Source organism: Diabrotica undecimpunctata, chromosome 8 (genome assembly GCF_040954645.1).
Source record: "Diabrotica undecimpunctata isolate CICGRU chromosome 8, icDiaUnde3, whole genome shotgun sequence".
Taxonomy (NCBI): Eukaryota; Metazoa; Arthropoda; class Insecta; order Coleoptera; family Chrysomelidae; genus Diabrotica; species Diabrotica undecimpunctata.
Window position 1 is genome coordinate 67,331,558 of NC_092810.1, and position 16,817 is coordinate 67,348,374.

Consider the following 16,817-nt stretch of genomic DNA (forward strand, 5'->3'; position numbering starts at 1 on the left):
GTGCACAACTTCTAAGCGCTCTTTGATTTTGCTGCGTGATTTCCCTTAAAAATTCGCGGAAAAGCCGGTTTTTTGAGTTAGTTGTACGTACTAGTCTACGAGAATGTACTACACGAAAATAAATTTCTCTTGTGATAGTGGCGCCATAGGGTGGTGATTCTAAATTCTTATCGGATCGGAAAGAGTTTCAATATTATCCATGAGATTAACATTGTATGAGGTGTCAATGTCTCTTACGAAACCTTGTTTTTCTAACAAATAATTTCGTACGTATGCTTTTAAATTTTACTTTTTAAGAGATCTGTTATTGGAAGGATTATTCATTTTTAATCGCGATGATAATATAACTTGTTAATACTGAATATCAGTAGGCTTTAATTTCTTAAAAATTATATGACCTACTCTCATAAAATGTAACCTACCCAAATTTTCTTCCCCAATTTTGTCAATATGAACCCAATTATCCATCGAGATTTTACTTATCTTAACACAAATTGATTTGATTGATATCAGTTCTCGTCTGACGAATATTCCGTTTTTCTTCATTAATAGATTTCAATTCCCAATCACTAAGCTTATTCACCACCACTTGTCTCAGGTAGTGACTGTACAAAGATTACATCCCTGGCACTGTTTTATCCCTCTCATTTAGGAAGTTATGATATCCCTAGAGCTTTTTTAATCAACGTCCATATTTTATTTACATTTTACCAATCTGGTATTTTTATATTTATTTTACAATTATTTATTAAGTTTCTAGTTCCGTAAATTCCAAGAAAATGTGTATTTGGACATTGTTATGTCAAGCTTGTTATGGGTTTGCTATTGTAATTTTTTTCGTCTAATGAGTTTTTTCACATATTATTTTCGTCACTCAGTCCTGTATCATTCTGATCGATGTGCCGAGTTCCTTATTTTCTTTTTATCGTTAGATGTAATATTTACATATCCCATATTGTTAACTTAATATAAAAATTACCTTAATATGTTACCTTAATATAAAAATTACATCTGTGTTGATCCAAAATTAAATTAAAATGATTTAACTAACATTTTTTTAGATTAAAAATAGCACAAATTAATGCGGCAGGTAAAAACGCAATTCTTAGAAACTGTATTGACTGGGGTTGAAGCTGAATCTTCTAAAGCCAGATTAAAGTGATATGTATTAGTAGGTGATATTTCTTACTTACCCGAACTCAATAAGTATTCAGCTGCATTTCTCGATATTGGTCCGTGATACCAGGAATGTTTTTCCAACGAATTCACAGGGGTTACATAATTTGATGGGACCCAGCCGACTTGATTAGTTGACGAATGCGCCTCACACCATTCACCGCTTTTATTATAACTTAAAATCCTAACTTGTTCACCTGAAAAACGCAAGTGCATATATATTATTTATAAATCTAATTTCGGAATCTAACAGCAGTACAAACAGCAGTAATAAATTTGTTCTCTATTATTTTTAATAGGAAATAACTTAAATTTAATTAAAAATACGATTATTTTGATGTTTCGATTTTCACTTCAGAAATCGTTCATTATAACTATCTTCAAATAAAGTCGTCTCAGGAATGCACCTCATAAATATTGGCAATATCATTTTAAAGTCATCTACTTTAAAATTTATATGTAATGTCTGAATTGTCAATATGAATGACGCCAATAAAATTAAATTATCAATTAAAAGATTTATTTTTATTACCAAGTGATAAAACAAAATTTGTTTAATTTGTATTTTGATAACGACTTCCTAAGTAGAAATCAAAACGTCAAAATAAACGTATTTTCAATTAAAATTATGGTTACTTCCCATTACAAATTGTAAATATCCTAACCATATGGCAATAAAAAATAATGATATTTAAAGTTGATTTCAAATGAACTCGTATCTTTAAATAAAGTTTCTCCGGGAATGCATCTCACAAAACTGACAACAGATTGATACAGAAGATATTGCGCTAACTTAGCAACAAAGGTTATTGTAATACGAGTATTAAAAGTCTCATTGTACAGTTTTACGTTAAAAAGTGAAACCACAGTTACGCAATGTAATTTGAAAAAAAAGGCTGTGTTTCTGTCTCCAACTCCGTAAATATGAATGCATTCGACATGTCTCTCTCCTTAAATATGATATGATTTTATCAGGCCGTCGAATTGGGCGATAACCAATATCTGAGGCATTGAATATTACATACAGGCGCGTCCATTATATAGTTCACGTCGATTTGGACATAAACGTCTTCAAAATGGATCTCCAAATATCGACTTTAAAGTGTGTTAATGCAGCACTGCGTTCGAACTGTGCTCGGTTTGAGAAATAATGTCGTGTTATTTTTATGGATTGAACTTGGGTACCCTTCTACGGACCATGCAACACTTTGTATACGGTTATTTATATGGATCAAAAGCATTTCTTTGTACCATTGATGGCTACAACCATTGCAAATTCGTCTTTATCTTCTGCTTTTCTTAAAAGCGTCTGTGTGTTTAACCCGGTCCAGTTGCGAATGTTTTTAAGTCAGGATATTAAATTTGTCGTCTACCAGGACCCATTTTTCCTTCGATTTTACTCTTCATAATCAGCTGCAACAACTCGTATTTCTAATTGGTAAGTATGTGCCCCAAATACGCTGTCTTTCTCCATTTAATCATTGTAAAACGTTCTCTGTCTCTTCCCACTATGTGCAACACCATTTCGTTCGTAATATGATAGGTCCATAGTATTTTCAAAATTCTTCTAAAAAGCCACATTTCAAAAGGTTCCAGCTTTCTCACTAAGTAAAGATTAACAGTACAAGGTTCGGCACAATAAAGAAGAATAGAGTGGATATATCATTTTACCATCCGATATAGAATTTGCAGATTGTCTTTAGTTACTCCGAAATTTCCTCATTTTCAAAAAGGATCATCTTTTCTTTAACTTAAGTTTTTTTCTTCTTTTTTGCAAAAATAAAAAAGATAACAAAGTTTATTTCTGTGTATTTAACTTTAGTTTATTTGTAATTTTTAGTAATGTTGCCCAATTTACCCAAAAAAATTAAAATGCCAAGAGTTTGCAGTCGTCGGCAATTTCGCCATTCAAGCTTCGAAAAAGGACGCGTTGTAGACATGAAAGAGGCCGGTTTTGGTTTACGGGAAATTTCACGAAGAGTAGAAGCTAATCCATCAACGGTATTAAGAATTTGGAGGAGGTGACCCAATGATGAGACTTATCGGCGTCGTGGAGAGTCTGGACATCCTAGAATATTGCCACGACGTGATTTGCACCATCTTAGATTTCTTACTCCCAGAAATAGACGGGACAGTGTACATCAAGAGATGATTTAGTTGCAGCTACAGGAAGGGTAGTCTCAAGAAGAACAGTTATTCAAAAATTACTTGGAATGGAACTGAGAGCTTACCGTTCGCTTTTAGTGTTACCTTTGATACCACAGCACAAGACTCGATGCTTAGAATGGTGCAGATCTCGGCAAAACTGGAATGGCCAATGGAATTTTCTCTGCTTCAGTAATGAATCTAGGTTTCGTTTGGATGGCTCTGATGAGCGCATAAGAGTAAGAAATTTTCGAGGTGAGAGACGAAATATACTCTTGGCTGTTGAACGTCATACAGTAAGACAACCAAGCATTATGGTATGGAGTGCTATATGTTTGTCAAGCAGATCAGCTCTAGTTTTTATTAACGGCACTCTGACACCTAAACGATATATTGGTGAAGTACTGCAACCGGTTTTACATCCCTACCTACAAACCATTCCAAATGCGATGTTTCAACAGGATAACGCAAGACCTCATATTGCCCTTGAAATCATGGAGTTCGTAGAAGAATCTGGTATAGAGACTTTTGAGTGGCCATCAAGATCAGCTGATTTGTCACCTATCGAACATGTGTGGGATATGGTAGGTCGAAACCTAAATCGATTGCCACGTCCTCCAGCAAACTTAGAACACCTGTGGCATACCATAAGAAGAATCTGCTTGAGTATTCCGCAATATGATATAGACCTCTTAACTCAATCAATGCCCCATAGAGTAACAGATTGAATAGAAAATCAAGGAGAAGCCACTCATTAAATTTTAGACGAAAATGACGTTGCAAATTTGTTTATAATTTTATCAAATAATAAGAATATTATAATGTATACATACTAGTAATTAAATTTGTCATAATCATAGTTTTTTTCTATTTATTTTAAACATGCCTTAACGTTCATTTTTTCACTCCTTTTGTCAGGAAATAAATGTACTGAATTGTTGGAACAATATAATTATTACAGTATAAGAACAAAAATAATAACTATCGAATTAAACAATAAATCAGAACTACAAACTAACTGAAAAAAACAAAAATTGCAAAAAAGGCGAACCTGGACGAAAGCTGGAAATCTAATAAAATATCATATTATTTTGATAATTCTGAAGGGTAGTTTACTGAATAAATATTGTTGGAACAAATACAAACTTTTTCAAAATATAATCTAAGGAGGTGGCATCAGATGAAAATAAAAAAATAGCAAAAGGCATATATTATTTCCTACCTTTTTTAAGACTAAGTTGATTCTCCCCACCAGCTTGGAAATCGTATAATGCTACGAATAGCTGGGGATCGTCCTCTTCTTGTGCTAAGAGATTTTCTTTGGAAGTCCATCGATTGGCGGTCTCAAATGAGATCGGAGTCGATGGCGCTCCACTGGTCGATGAGTTCGAAAGGGTGCCCAGACTGGAGTTAAGCGTATTGGCATTGTGGCTTCCTGGCGGATCTGACTCTGGAAGGCTCGGGATATGAGGTAATGGTCGACTTTGTAAGAGAGCTTCTGAAAATGAAATAAAAATTTAGTAAGGAACACACCAATTGCAGAGAAACTTTATTTCTTTATTTAATATATTTTTCGTGAAAAATACTATGACGAAACTATTAAACGATTATATTGAGGTGTGATATAACAGTTTAAAAATCGCAGGTCAGAGTATTTGTTTTTTTATATTTATTGTTCAATATGAAGGCAAAAATAATCACGTAAATGATTATAGATTCTCAGTAACTTCAAATGGGAAAATGTTTTTGAAAAAGAGAAAGTAACGAAAATAACTGTAAAGTTAGAAACAGCTAAATTTTAGATTTTTATAGAACCTTTATTTTAAACATATTCAAAAAAATTAAAAGTTTTTTTGGTCGCATTTGCTTTATTTATCATATTTTAATTGTTCTTTCACAGGAAAATTAAGGTATTGATAATGATATAGTAGACGCAATAAATACCTTTGCACAAACTCCTATTAATCCTTTATTTCGGCAAATTGCTCAGTAATTCGGAGTGCACAGAGCTATAGTAAACAGAATAGTATAGAGCGACATAAATTTCACGATTACAAATTTCAAATAGTTCAGAAGTTAAACCCTGACACAATCACGAACGATTGGCGCCTGTATCGACAGGGAATTTGCGTCCGATATTCATAAATCGATAAGGCAATAATTACTGGTAGAGACATTTACAAAAAGAATTATATATAACTAACAATTTATCCAAATATTACGTATACAGTTCAATAATTAATTTTATTATTTGTGGTTGCAATAAAGTATACATTTTCTCTACTATAGATTGCTCGTAATAAACTCACGCTCACTTCTGCTGTGAGGATCATTGATCACTTTAATTGCATGTATGAGTGCTGGAGGGACTTTTATCCCACCCATATTAATCTCTCCAAGAAAGAGTATGAATTTGCAACTCATGAAAGGTACCAGCCGTGCACCCTAGTGGTTGCGTACAGTCTAATTTATTTTCAAAGTGGTTTAAACACTTTATAGATGGCGTTAAACCTACTAAAGAGTTTCCTGTATTTCTTATGTTGTATGGGCACTACAGCCATACTTGCAATTTAGATGTGATCAATCTGGCAAAGGACAATATCGTAGCTATAATTTCATTACCTCCACATTCAACACAAAAGGTCGAACCGCTAGACAAAACATTATAAGAACCCTCAAGGCTTACTATAGCGAAGAAGGCAATGGTTACGTCATAATAACCACGCCCTATCTCAGTACGACATTGGAGAACTTTTTGGCAAAACATACCGTTAAAGCCAAACTGGAGAAATTTTCTATTCTCAGATGCAGACTTTATTGCAGCAGAAATTGAGAGTAACAACCAAACCTAACCTAACCTAACAACCAGTTATGCAGAACCGCAAGCTACTATTGAAAATACTGTAATTGAGAGTATTAATAACTATAAATACTTAGGAACATTGATAACATCAGATGCAGACCAAATCAAAGAAATTAGGACACGCATTGAAATAGCACGTGTATCATTCATTAAAATTTAATTTCATTAACAGTTTCTTTGTTGTCGGGATATAAGATTAGAACTACGCCTGAGAATGCTTCGATGTTACGTGTTCTCTACTCTTCTTTATGGCTTGGAAGCGTGGACACTGAAACAAGTCCATCTGAATAAGTTGGCCGCCTTTGAATCTTGGTGTTACAGAAGAATCCTACGAATATCATGGATTCAAAGAATGTCAAACGTAGAAGTAACTAGAAGGATAGGAAATGAGGCGGAAATAATATTAACTATCAAGACGAAAACTTGAGTACTTGGGACATGTGATGAGAGGGCAAAAATACGCATTATTACAACTTATTATGCAAGGCAAAATCCGAGGAAAGCGACATGTGGAAAGACGAAGAATATCCTGGCTTAAGAACTTAAGGGAATGGTTTGAATGCAGTAGTGCAGAACTTTTTAGAGCCGCAGTCAACAGAGTACGCATAGTCATGATGATTTCCAACCTTCGATAGAAGAAGCAACTTAAAGAAGAAGAAGAAAGCTACTGAAACTACTATCCAACCAAAAATACCAGAAGCCAGCAACATCATAGATCCTTCTGGTTTGAAGAAGTTTTTAAGTCCATTTGAAATATCGCCAGTGCCGTCGATCGGAGTCGCAGAGTCTATAATGGAGGTGATTAAGAAAAAAATTAAAAATAAGTCGGAGAGGCGACATAAAAAGGAAACCGAAAGTTCTGACAATAATAATAGTGGGCAGGAATTTCAACTAGATGATGGAAGATATGGATTTTAAAGAGATTCCTGGTGTAACGGAGCCGGAAAATACGGACGTAAATTGTATTTTCTGCGACGGAAAATTTTGTGATGATTATCGAGGTGAAACATGGATTCAGTGGCGTATGTGCAACTTGTGGGCACATATAGATTGTTCTGGTGCCGAAAGAGACGAATACGTGTGTGAATATTGTACTTGAAAAATTATTAAATTAAAATTAAAATATTTTTACTGGTAGCCCACATTTATAACACCTTTCCATGTCTTACTTAAATGACACCGCGAGTGTTTTTATAAAATTACAGAAAAAAAAATATATTATTAGGCAGAAAAACAGGCTAACGCAAAGAGCAAAACAATTCTACTGTTTAATTAAGTAATTTGAACTTTTTGAATAAAAAAATAGTGAAGATATCAGCAATAAACAAAATGGTAGCCCATATGTGTACCTTCTCTATGCTATAATTCTCTATTCTACACTAGATATCAGTGATACAGAACAAATAACATTTTTAATTAGATGTGTGAATATTAATGATGGTCAGGTAGATATTTTAGAATTTTTCCAGGATCTTTTTCCAGTAACTAATACCACTGGAGAAAGCCTGTGGAATATTGATAGGTATACGAGCTCAGGACTACGACAATGGATCTAACATGAAGGGGGAAAATATATGGATTCAGAAAAGGATTCTTGATATTAATACATCAATAGCAGTATACGTGCCGTGTGCGGCTCATACATTATATCTCGTCGTTAATGACGCTGGCAGGTCTAGTGGTGAAATTTCTGGTTTTCTTGATGTGGTACGAGAGGTTTATAATTATTATGCGTCCCCATATCGATGAATTTACTAAAACAGTACGTGATAAGCCTTTAAAACCGCTAAGTGAAATAACGTGAGAAACTCGTATAAATGCTGTTAGATCTCTAAAACAAGATCTAAAGAACATTATTACTGCACTAAATGCCCTAATTGAAGATAACCAGAGATACGAAAACAAAAATGGACGCAAAATCAATAATTAAAAGTCTAGAAACATTAAAATTTTTGTGTCGAGTTCTATTTTGGCATGAGTTATTATCAAGAATCACTGATGTCTTAAGTAAAATATTCAAAATTCTACATTAAATATCGCGGAATGCATTCACGGATTAGAGAATCTTAAAAAATATTGGGAATTACAAGGAAATGAAAATTTTAAAATATTTGTCGAATCAGCAATAATATTTAAATATTAATCCTGAACTTCCCATCTAGAAGCTTAGGAAAAAGGTTCGTTTATTTTATTACGAGGACAATGATGAACCAGTTCCCTCTAGTAGTTCGAGACTGCTTCCTATTTTGCAATTCTTGAACACACCATCTTCTCGGTGAATGAAAGATGTACCTCATTACCTGAGTGCTATTCAAGATTCTGCTTTCTGTATGAATTGCATAACATTTCTAATGTTAAGCTCACGAAAACCTGCAAGAACTTAGTCATTCAGTTACAGGCACAGGAAGACGAAAGTATCGTGAAAGATATAGAAGGTAAACAACTCTTTAATGAAATAAACTAATTCAAAGATCTTTTTCCAGGTGCAAAATAGCCAACTGAAATAGAAATTATGGTCAAAAATGATTTCCTGTTTCCGATGTTTTGTCGTGACATTAAGGACTTCTCAGGATTCGAAAAAAAAATGAATGCATTTAAAAAGCATTGGCCCGAAATTTTGCGCCTACGCTCTTAACGTAATATAAGTACCTTTTGAAATATAAGTACTAAAAAATAGCTAACACAACACTCAGCAATTTCGGTAAATGCACGAGTTTTGCATTGTGAATTAATTGCAAGTCTAATCATACAGACGGTTCAAAATAAGTCATAATAAAATCGTAAGAATCGCTTTATTTAATGATAGTCTTTTAAACAAAATATTAAGTCTTGGGTATATGAGATTATTTTATTATATGATAATCAATCGAAATTACCGGAAATATTTCAGTACCTTCTTTTGTTATTACATTATAAAAACTTATTTGATAAAATTTTCCAGAAAAACATTGTACGCCATATTACAACGTTTTTATAATAATTATCAATCGAATTGCAATAAATATTTCAATATTTTAATATATGCTACTATTTTTTATAACAAATTTATTGAAAATTGACACGTACAACCGATATTATTTTGTTAAACAATTTTGTATTTTAAGACAGAATTAACATTAAAAAGGTTCTGAAACTGTTTTCTTGTGAAACGTCAAACATTAGTTAGAATCGACATTCTTATACCAAAATGAAGATTATTATTTGGAAAATCATTTAGGCCAGATTAAAAAAGAAATTGTAGATAGGAAAAGATGATATACACTATAAGAAAAAAGTCTAATAGCAAATTTATCTAAAGTGCGTTTCTCCTAGTGGCGAGATACAGGCAACAATACATTAGCTTGCAGGGCAGTATGCTCATGTTGACAGAAAAGACATTCGGGTATCAAATGTCCGAAAATCTTTTCAGACTATAATGATTAAAAGACCTTTTCCAACATATCGACAGTATACTGAAATGATAGCATATCCTGAGGTAACATGTTCCGGATGCAAACAGAGCCTCCGTTCGGATTTTCGGGTGAGGACTATCTCAGGTGGAACAACATTATAGGTTATAGAAATGGAGTCGGTCAGATAACCAATCGGGCCAGACGGACGAATCGCATTTACTTCACTGTGAATAATCTAGTGGTCGATTGTCCAGACCCTGGCCAGAAAACAAAAAGGCTAACGTAGAAGTTTAAAGTTCTAAATGGATCTGCTATACACTAGAATACGCTGATGTATCGAATCTGTGGATGTCCAGTATAGCAAGAGGTGGGGGCTTGTGGCTCGGTGTAACTTACTCCATAGATCGCTACCGAAAGAGCATGTACGTTTACAAATCTGCATATAGACAGATAGAAAAATTAGGATATGGTCTTGGAATCTTCGAAGTGTTACAAGAAAGAGTTGGTAGACGCGCTGAAAAGGAGATTACAAATTGCTTGCATTTAACCCAATATAGGCCAGCGTCATATTTATCGATCACTGAAAATTTTATTCTTTTTCAACCATTAAAATTTGTTTAAATTTAATGAAAATGTATAAAATCCACAAGGAAAATGAAATTCCTGTAGTTGGTTGTATACCATGAATTACAAATTTTTTTATTAAAAAAAGTTCTTATAAAAGGTATATATTAAAAAGACCCTTTCGGGCTACATCACAGAACGTTTTCGGGCTACATCACAGAATGTCACCGGACTAACAAGTTCATCATCAGTGCAGTTACCCGGAATACAAGCCAATAAATATGTGGGTAAAAACCCTTTAAATCAAATTAAATTAGTTATTTATTAGACATTAGCTGATAAATTCGTATGATGTTAACATTTTAAACTTAAACCGTTTTACTGCTAGGCAACGCAAGACTCCTAATAGGGGTTGCTGACTCTTATACATAGTCTCTATGGCCCTACGTAGCAACTCGAGTTGCGGGAGTCTTGCGCTGCCGAGCAATAAATCTGTTTAGAACGGTAACATCATACGAATTTATCAGCTAAGATGTATTAAATATTAAATTTAATTTGATTTAAAGGGTTTTTAACTACATATTTAGTGTCTAATGTAAACCGGGCAACTGCACTGATGATGGACTTGTTCTGTTGATGGACGTTTTGTGATGTAGCCCAAAAGGACTTTTTAAATATTTATACCTTTTATAAAGGATTTTTTTTTAATAAAAATTTTAGTAAATTACGAAAGTAGAAATCGGAAGATTTTTGCTTTAATATGTGCCTTCTAAGCATTGCAAGCCAAAACAGACGATGCTAAAAGATGTAAAGAGAGAAAATGGGGCATCTAAAAGTTGCATTCTACAACATATCTCCTCATCTAAGCAAAAATCCTTGGCGAATTGGTTTCTAGTACTCGTAAAGAGTATATCGAAATAAAAGAAAGACAGTGAAGATTTGATTTCACGTATAGTGCCTCTGTATATTCGCTTATACGTATTTCATCCTAACAAGACTCATCAGAGCGGATATTACAGAAGCTCTGAATTCGCCAAGGATTTTTGCTTAGATGAAGAGATGTGTTGTGGAGTGCAACTTTTATATTTCCCATTTTCTCTCTTTCCACCTTTTAACATCTGGAAAAATTTAAAAATCTGAATTTTGGTTTCGTCAATAGAAATCTTCGGATTTCTAATTTCGTAATTTATTATCAGATGTCGCTATAGCGTCCATACTGAAGCCATTTTATTGTTGCTTCTTTTCGAAGGGAAATATTTGTCTTCACGTTCGAAGCTTCTGTAACAGTCGCTCTGTGTCGATGAGTCCTGTTAGGATGAAATACGTAACGTATGGTCCTAAAGTTTTGGGAAAAATTTCACCTGCTCTGATTGAGAAGCAAAATGCATTTAACAAAGAAGGCCATGGCATTGAAATGTCATCAGTTATTGACATTTAATACACAAAGCAGAATATTTTGGTTTGTGCTCTGCAAAATGTCTTATAAAATTGATATTCGTCGAGGTGTTTATAATATGGTTGGGCGAATGTCGAAACGAGATATTGTTAATATTTATCGAGATCAAAACATAAGCAAATCGACAATTTATCGCACAATCAGAGAATGTGAAGAAGGGATACCATGTGTTAACTTGCGTAAAAGTGGCCGACCGCGGATTTTGAACCATATAAGAGAGGCAAGACTGATTGAAGCAGCTAAGAACAAAATTGGGGTCTCACAGCGAAAACTGGCCAGAAGATTTCATGTTGGAAAGACTACAGTATTCAGGACCTATCGAGTAACAATATTATCTACCGGAAAAGAAGAAAAGCTCCAAAATACACAGAGGATCAATTAGAGAGAATTCCGAGATGTTGCCGCGCGTTAAGGCGAGTGCATTTCGTCAACAAGTTGATCGTGATGGACGATGAAAAATATTTTACTTTGTCCAACTCTGAGATGAAGGGTAACGATGGATTTTACACGAACGATTACGAAAATGTACCTGATGAAATAAAATTCAAAAGTAAGAAAAATTTGAGGACAAAATTTTGGTATGGTGTGCAATTTCTAAGGCTGGCTTTATCTCACAGCCTTACATTGGTGTTGTTCGAGGCGAAGCCTTAAACGCAAATATTTATATTCAAAGATGTCTCTCTAAATTGCTTCAGTTTGTGAACACACATCATGCAAATAATCAAATAGTCTTTTGGCCAGATCTTGCTTCATGTCATTACGCGAGGATCACAACGGACTGGTACGAAACTAACAACATTACCTTTGTACCGAAAGCAGACAATCTACCTCAGGCTCGTCCAATTGAAGACTTCTGGGCAATATTAAGTCGGAAAGTCTATAATAACGGATGGGAAGCACAAAATCAGGAACAGTTAAGACGCCGCATATATACAAAAATTAGAGAAATTGACGCCGAGGTCGTTTAAAGGATGATGCAATGTGTCAGGGGAATTATTAGGCAAATCGAGAATAATGGTCCCTTGTCTGTCATTTGAATTTTGATTTATAATAAGGATAGTTAAGTTAAATTGTTGAATAATTTAATAAAAATATAAGATTATTGTGGTCAAAGTTATATGCTTTTGATATTTTTCCCAAAACTTTAGGACCATACGTTATAAGCGAATAGACAGAGGAACTATACGTGAAATCAAATCTTAACTGTCTTTCTTTTAAAAATTTTAGTATATATTTTAGGCTGTAGTTAACTGAATTATAATTTTTGTTTGATTATATTACCAATACCCATTAAATAAAAAAATATATAAACACTCGACAAATTGGGTGACTGTTACACATTTACACATTTAATAATAAAAGTTCCATAACCACATTTTTTCATCTTTCAATGGATTATCATTGATAAGTAATGATTATTATAACCAACATTCATAAATAAATATAGGAAAGATAAATTGAAGATCTGAAATGCTAAGATCTAAGTGCCATATTTATTAATTTCATTTTATTTCTGCAAAATGATCTATGTCCTGACGGCAATGCACTGCTGAAAGATCTAAGTACCTAACCCCCTCCAAACGGTTTAAAGAAATTCTAACGAAATGCGCTGTGCGCAAGTCCCAGAGCAATGGAAGTGCTATTAGTTGATCTCTGTGCCAGATGTCAACCAACCATTTTGTTGATGTACATCAGTGCGTTTCTCTACGGTTAGTAATTGTTTATATGTTTAAAATATGTCTATTTCTACAGATATTAATACTAATAGAGCCTTTTGTGATGAATCTGAAATTAGTAGGAACTTCAGGAAGAAACAGAAAACCGCCAGATTAAGTGATTAATCCTATGTTACCCTAAACAAAAAGAAAGAAATCCCAGCAAAGCCACTGGCGTGTGATTAGTATAATATTTACGAGGCATGTTTTTTAAGTAAGTACCGTTTTGCGATTCCGCCGCCGCAGCGCTACGGTCGGCGTTCCGCGCATGAGCGCTGGTTACCTACATCTCTTGTCTACGCACTGACGCCATTACAGTCTGATTCTTCATTGTATACTTGTTTACTCCTTAAGATGCCTCCAACAATCGTGAGTCACGCTGATTGTAAAGTACGGGCTGTTGTACGATGTTACACTTAGTGCTAAAGGCGTAAAACCGATCGATATTCATCGTGAGATCGTTGAAGTTTACGGACAACACATTATGAGTGATGGAATGGTAAGGAAACGGGTGAGAGCATTTAAAGATGGCCGCACAAATGTGCATGAAGAACGGAGTGGGCGTCCTTCGGTCGTTAATGAAAATTTGGTGCAGAAAGTGGACGAAAAGGTGAGAGAAAACAGACGCTTTACAATTTCATCATTGTCCGACTGCTTTCCTCAGTATTCTCGTAGTGTTTTGTATCGAATTGTTACCGAGAACTTGAATTACCGGAAATTGTGTTAACGTTGGGTTCCAAAAATGACTTTCCTTGAGCGGTACCACAGTGAAGGTGAATATTGTTTAGACCAAATTGTTACTGGTGACGAAACGTGGGTGGCCTACGTCACACCAGAATCGAAACAACAATCCATGGAATGGCGACATTCATCATCACCCAAAAGAGTGAAGTTTAAGCAAACAATTTCTGCCCGGAAAATCATGTGCACAGTTTTTTGGGACAGAAAAGGAGTATTGCTAGTGGAGTTTCTGCATCGTAATGAGACAATCAATGCAGCGTCTTATTGTGAGACATTGAAAAATCTGCGTCGTGCAATCCAGAACAAAAGACATTTGTGATGCAGTGGTTAACAAGTCAGACGGCAGAATTTTATCAGGAGGGTATTCAAAAACTGGTGCCACGTTATGAAAAGTGCCTCAATATTCACGGAAATTATGTAGAAAAGTAGATTAAGGTACAGGCTTTCATGTAAAAATAAAATTATTGCCATATCTTTGCACGTCTTTTTTAGTTCCAAAACGGTAATTACTTAAAAAACACGCCACGTATTTACAAAATTTTGTAATTTAGGTCATTCCGCTGTTTATGTACATGTGTGATTGTTGATGACAAGTTTACTTATTTTAACAGTTTCCTATTAGAATCTAATGAACAGGTTTTCGATACCGGTATCACTATTCGATCCACATTTTACACAATACCATACAAAACATATAACCTAACCCATTTCTTTTTTTTTTCAGGTAATTTGCAAGTGTAAAAACAGATGCAATTAAGTTTCATTTGAAATGAAGAGGAAACTGTTTAAGCCCTACCACCAATTTTCATTGAATGACCAAGGATATTATTAGATGGGTTTGATAGACATTCTTCCTATTACCAGACGGCGACACGGTTCTTACAATGAGCCAGAAAGCAGCCAAAGGCAAAGCACTCTAAGTTACAGGGTACCTGATGGGGAAGGGGATTTCCTCAAAGTATGTAAAAAACTTTTTTAAATATCTTTGGAGTTTCACCTTCTAAAATCTCACTTATTGTTAAGAAGAAAAGTGGTGACGTAATTTTTAAAGATAATCGTGGTGGCCCCACTACATTTAAATTTACGGAGCATGACAGGAAACAGATTAAAAACCACATTAATTCTTTGCCCAGAGACGAGGGTCACTACGGCCGTTCAAAGTCCCAAAAAGAGTACTTAAGCTCCGAATTGAACATGACTAGGCTTTTCGCTGCTCTTAAACAGAAATATCCAGATAGTGAGAAATTCTATCGAAAAGTATTTTTAAAGGACTTCCCAAATTTATAGTTCAAAAGACCAAGGGTAGACACTTGTAAAACGTGCGACTATCTTCATATTCAGTCCAAAAACAGAGATGTCGCTGCAGCAAATAAAGCCAAGCTAGAACTACATCACAGAAAAAGTGAAAAAGCCTTAAGTACATTAAACAAAGATGCATCTGACAGTACAATGTCTAATAGTTGAGTGTGTTGTGTGGTGATTGACCTTCAAAAGGTATTTCCTCTTCCGAAACTTACACATAGCGATATGTATTATTTAAGGCAATTATCTTGATACAATTTTAATATTCATATTACCGATACCAATGACGGTATTATGAGTGTATGGCATGAGGGCCAATCAGGGAGAGGAGGGAGTCAGATGGCTTCCTGTATATTGTAAGCCTTAAATACACGTATGTTGCCGGCTTACAAGAAAAAACTTGTTGTATGGAGTGACAACTGCGGTGGTCAAGTCAAAAACCGTATGTTTTCTTGTACATTTACAAAGTATCTTCGGGCCTATTTGAGTCTATAGAGCATAAGTTCTTGGTACCTGGTCACAGCTTTTCTGCAGCAGACCGGGACTTCGCAGTTATAGAAAAGAGATCTAAGGGAGCAAAAATGCAAACTGTTAAAGATGTGGAAAACGTAATTAGATCAGCCAGACCATCAAGACCATTCCGAGTGTTAAGCATGGATAGATTTTTTAACTTTGACGAAGACGAAGATTTAATGATATCCAAAGTGTCGTATTCCAAGATGGATAAAAACGAACCTGGATACGTACTTACCAAAAACTTCAGCGAACTGTATGGGTTTGACAAAAATGCTACGTCCTCAAGAAAAATATTTCTATTGAATACATAGCTTCCATGGAGCTTACTACTCTACCAACAAAGGTTCTACTAGTAGAAAACAAAAAAAAAAAGAATTAGGAAGCATGTTAGGTTTCATTGATGAAGAAAACAGAGATTTCTATTATGAAATACTCTGTGACGGCACTTAGATCTTTAGAAAGTAAAACATACCAATGGACTTAAATCTCTTAGAAGTGAAACCTATCAATGGACTTAGATCTGTTTGAAAAAGTATATGGTTAACATGCGTTTTCTGTTTCGTTTTTGTAAAACTGTACAAAAATTACAAAACCATCTATTTACATTAACTTGTTTGATTAAAACCACTTTTTGTAAATAAAATTGTATTCTGTTCAAAACTGTACAAATTTTTTTACTTTTCCAACAATTTTACTTTTGGCACTTAGATCTATTAATTTTTCAGGTCTTCAATTGTTGAATCGTCAGTATTAAATATATTTTACTCTCCTATAAATAGGTTACCGGTTTACTGCGATTTGCATAAAATTTTTTAGCATTTGACATATTATTTATTACATCTGGGAAATTATTTATCAGTATTTAAGTAACTAATATTTTAACGAATATTATTTTGGAAAATAAATGTAAAAATAAAGTAAATGAAATCTTTTTATTAGTCTACATA

General features: G+C 34.3%; 1 protein-coding gene across 3 annotated transcripts in view; it reads right to left on the reverse strand.

Moving 5' to 3' along the window:
• Positions 1-16,817, reverse strand: part of Abl (tyrosine-protein kinase Abl) — a 152,545-nt gene that overhangs the window by 64,846 nt on the left and 70,882 nt on the right. For all 3 annotated transcript variants that reach the window (XM_072540430.1, XM_072540429.1, XM_072540431.1), the window contains 2 exons: positions 4,544-4,819; positions 1,194-1,373 (listed from right to left, as the gene is read on the reverse strand). In XM_072540430.1, the coding sequence (XP_072396531.1) occupies positions 1,194-1,373; positions 4,544-4,819 (456 nt within the window). The remainder of the gene's footprint in view (positions 1-1,193; positions 1,374-4,543; positions 4,820-16,817) is intronic.